We start from the raw sequence: 2,320 nt of genomic DNA, 5'->3' as shown, positions 1-2,320 counted from the left end.
AGAGCTCTGAACCCACCATCTCTGGGGGCCCTGGCCCTCACAGCAGCGTTAATTTCCCCTAGTGCCTTTTGGGACAGCTGGGGTCGCCTGAGATGAACATCCCCGGCTGCCTGGCACAGAGCGGATCCACAGAACTGTGCATCCCCTCTCCCCTGGAGGTCCTTCCTGGGGACTCAGAGGGGCCACCCTGACCAGTGGGGTTTCTAACCAGAAAAGCAGCTGGACGAGGGGAGGGTGAGGATAGGGGCTGGTGAGGGGCTTGGGAGGCCGGTCAGGGGCACCGGGCGGCCATTTGTAGGTTTAAGAGAGAGGGTGACTGGCTCAGACTCAAGCCTTCCAAAGATGCCTGTGGGTGTTGAGAACAGGAGAGACAGGAGGAACCCATTAGGAGGCTTGAGCAGTCTACATGCGACGTGGTGCTTGACCTAGGTAAGAGGTCGTGGGATGGTGGCCCTGGTGGGGGACGACTTCGAGGGCGGAGACGGACAGGACCCCACGTCTACCCACGTGCAAGGGAGGTGCTGCGGAAGAGGTACGTACCGCTCCGGATGAGGCTCGCAGCCGAGAGAGAGGCGGACCCCTCGACCTAGGGAGCGGTTCCCGCCGGGAGCGCCGCGCCGCGGACCGGAAGTGTTCCCGGAAGTGCAGCGCTCTTTGGCGGCGCGTTTCAGCCCGCGAAGTCGGAAACGACTGACAGCGGAGGAGCGGGTGGCGGCGCTCCGCCCGGAATTGGTGCGTTCCTGGGACCCCCCAGCCCTGGAGCCTGTCCGCGGGGACCCCGGGCCTGGTTCTTTCGGCCAAGCAGCTCGTGGGCGGGTCGCGGTTTCCTAAATGCAGCTCCCGGCAGCCCCTCGCCGCCGTGGGCCGGCGGTTCGGCCGCGCTGAGCCCTGGGACGCGTAGTCCCCGCGCTGGGCGCTGCATTTCCCTGTGACTAGGGCCCCGCAGGGAGTGACTGTCTCTCAGTGTTTAGCGTCTGGCTTTCTCAGTGTTCAGACGGAACTGAGGTCCAGAGAAGTTGAGTCACTTGCTCAGGGTTACACAGATTTGAAGCCAGCTCAGAACCACACATGCTCTTTCGCTACACCTGGTTGCCCAGGTGGGAGGGATGGAGGATGGCCCCCGAACAGCCAAGGCAGGTAGGGGGCTGGAGGCAGGAGGTTCTGACACTCCACCCTGCCCGCCCGGGCACTGCTGGGACCTCAGCCTCCACCTCACTCGGGAGTGGGTGAAGTGTTGCCGGTAGAGCGTGTGGAACTGTGTGACTTGAGGAGCCTGGCTGCTCTCCTAGGGTAGGATGGAGTTGCGTGGGGCAGAGAACGAGGCAGGGCAGACCGCCCCCCCCAGTATCTTCACCTGTCCAAGCTCCTTCTAACAGGCCTGCCTTCAGACCTTCACTGGGGGGACTTCCTGAGATGGCTGGCTAAGTGTCCTGTTACTTAGGAAGGCTGTTTACAAACGTCCATGTCTGTGCCATAGGGGTTGCCGTGGAGAACAACATTCTGTCCCCTTTCCACCCCGACATCGCTTGCCCGCAGTGACTGAGATCTGAGATGTTCGTAGGAGGTTTTGTCTCTCAGACGTGAACAGCGTGCCTGTCGGCCCGTCTCTGTGCCCTCCTGAGGAACAGCCAGCATGCCCAAGGTCATCCTGAACGGTGTGACAGTGGATTTCCCGTTCGAGCCATACAGATGCCAGCAGGAGTACATGGCCAAGGTCTTGGAGTGTCTGCAGAAGGTAAAGCTGCAGGCCCTGAGGGGCTTGTGTGTGGGGAATGGGTCTGCACCCAGCCAGCCTTCACAGGGGCCTATGTGCTCCCACCTCCCGTGTACTCAGACCAGCCCTCCTGTGCAAGGGGAGTGATCTAGACACCAGAATTTGGTTGTAAATAGGGCTTATGTCCTCGTTAGGTAGGAGAGACAGTGAACAAGTAAACAGAAAAGGAATTTGAGATGGTAACGAATGCTCTGAAGGGCAAAGAAGGGGGTGGATTGAGGCGCTTGGGCTTCCCTGAGAGGGGCACATTTGAGCTGAGGCCAAATGATGCGGAGTAGCTGCTGTGGAGACAGCTGGAGGCAGTTTCCATGCAAAGAGGACAGCTGGTGCCCTGCCCTCGTGTGGAAGGCCTTAAATCTCTCCAGGTGTGCAGGGAGGGGCCCGGGGGGGGGGGGCGCAGGTGTGCTTTCTGTGGTTCCTTAGTGTGACCTCCTGTACCTGCTTGGCTCCCCAGCCCTGGGCTCTGCAGCTGTGACCAGCGGGCTCCTGTGGCCTGTGTGCGCTCAGCCGCCTGCATGGAGGTGGCTACAGCCCATGCCTGTAGCG

At 61.2% G+C, this 2,320-nt stretch overlaps 1 protein-coding gene across 2 annotated transcripts in view; it reads left to right on the top strand.

The window, feature by feature from the left end:
• The first annotated feature begins 572 nt into the window (after window positions 1–572).
• RTEL1 (regulator of telomere elongation helicase 1) overlaps window positions 573–2,320 on the top strand; it is a 35,039-nt gene continuing 33,291 nt past the window's right edge. Inside the window, exons 1-2 of one of the 2 annotated variants that reach the window (XM_023742565.1) lie at window positions 573–732; window positions 1,478–1,735. In XM_023742565.1, the coding sequence (XP_023598333.1) occupies window positions 1,634–1,735 (102 nt within the window). In that variant the 5' untranslated portion in view covers window positions 573–732; window positions 1,478–1,633. The remainder of the gene's footprint in view (window positions 733–1,477; window positions 1,736–2,320) is intronic. The other variant, XR_002825900.1, reaches the window with a different exon arrangement.

The sequence above is a fragment of the Trichechus manatus genome, unplaced genomic scaffold, assembly GCF_000243295.1.
Source record: "Trichechus manatus latirostris isolate Lorelei unplaced genomic scaffold, TriManLat1.0 scaffold00008, whole genome shotgun sequence".
In the NCBI taxonomy this organism is placed as follows: Eukaryota; Metazoa; Chordata; class Mammalia; order Sirenia; family Trichechidae; genus Trichechus; species Trichechus manatus.
This window is presented reverse-complemented; position numbering and strand designations above follow the sequence as displayed.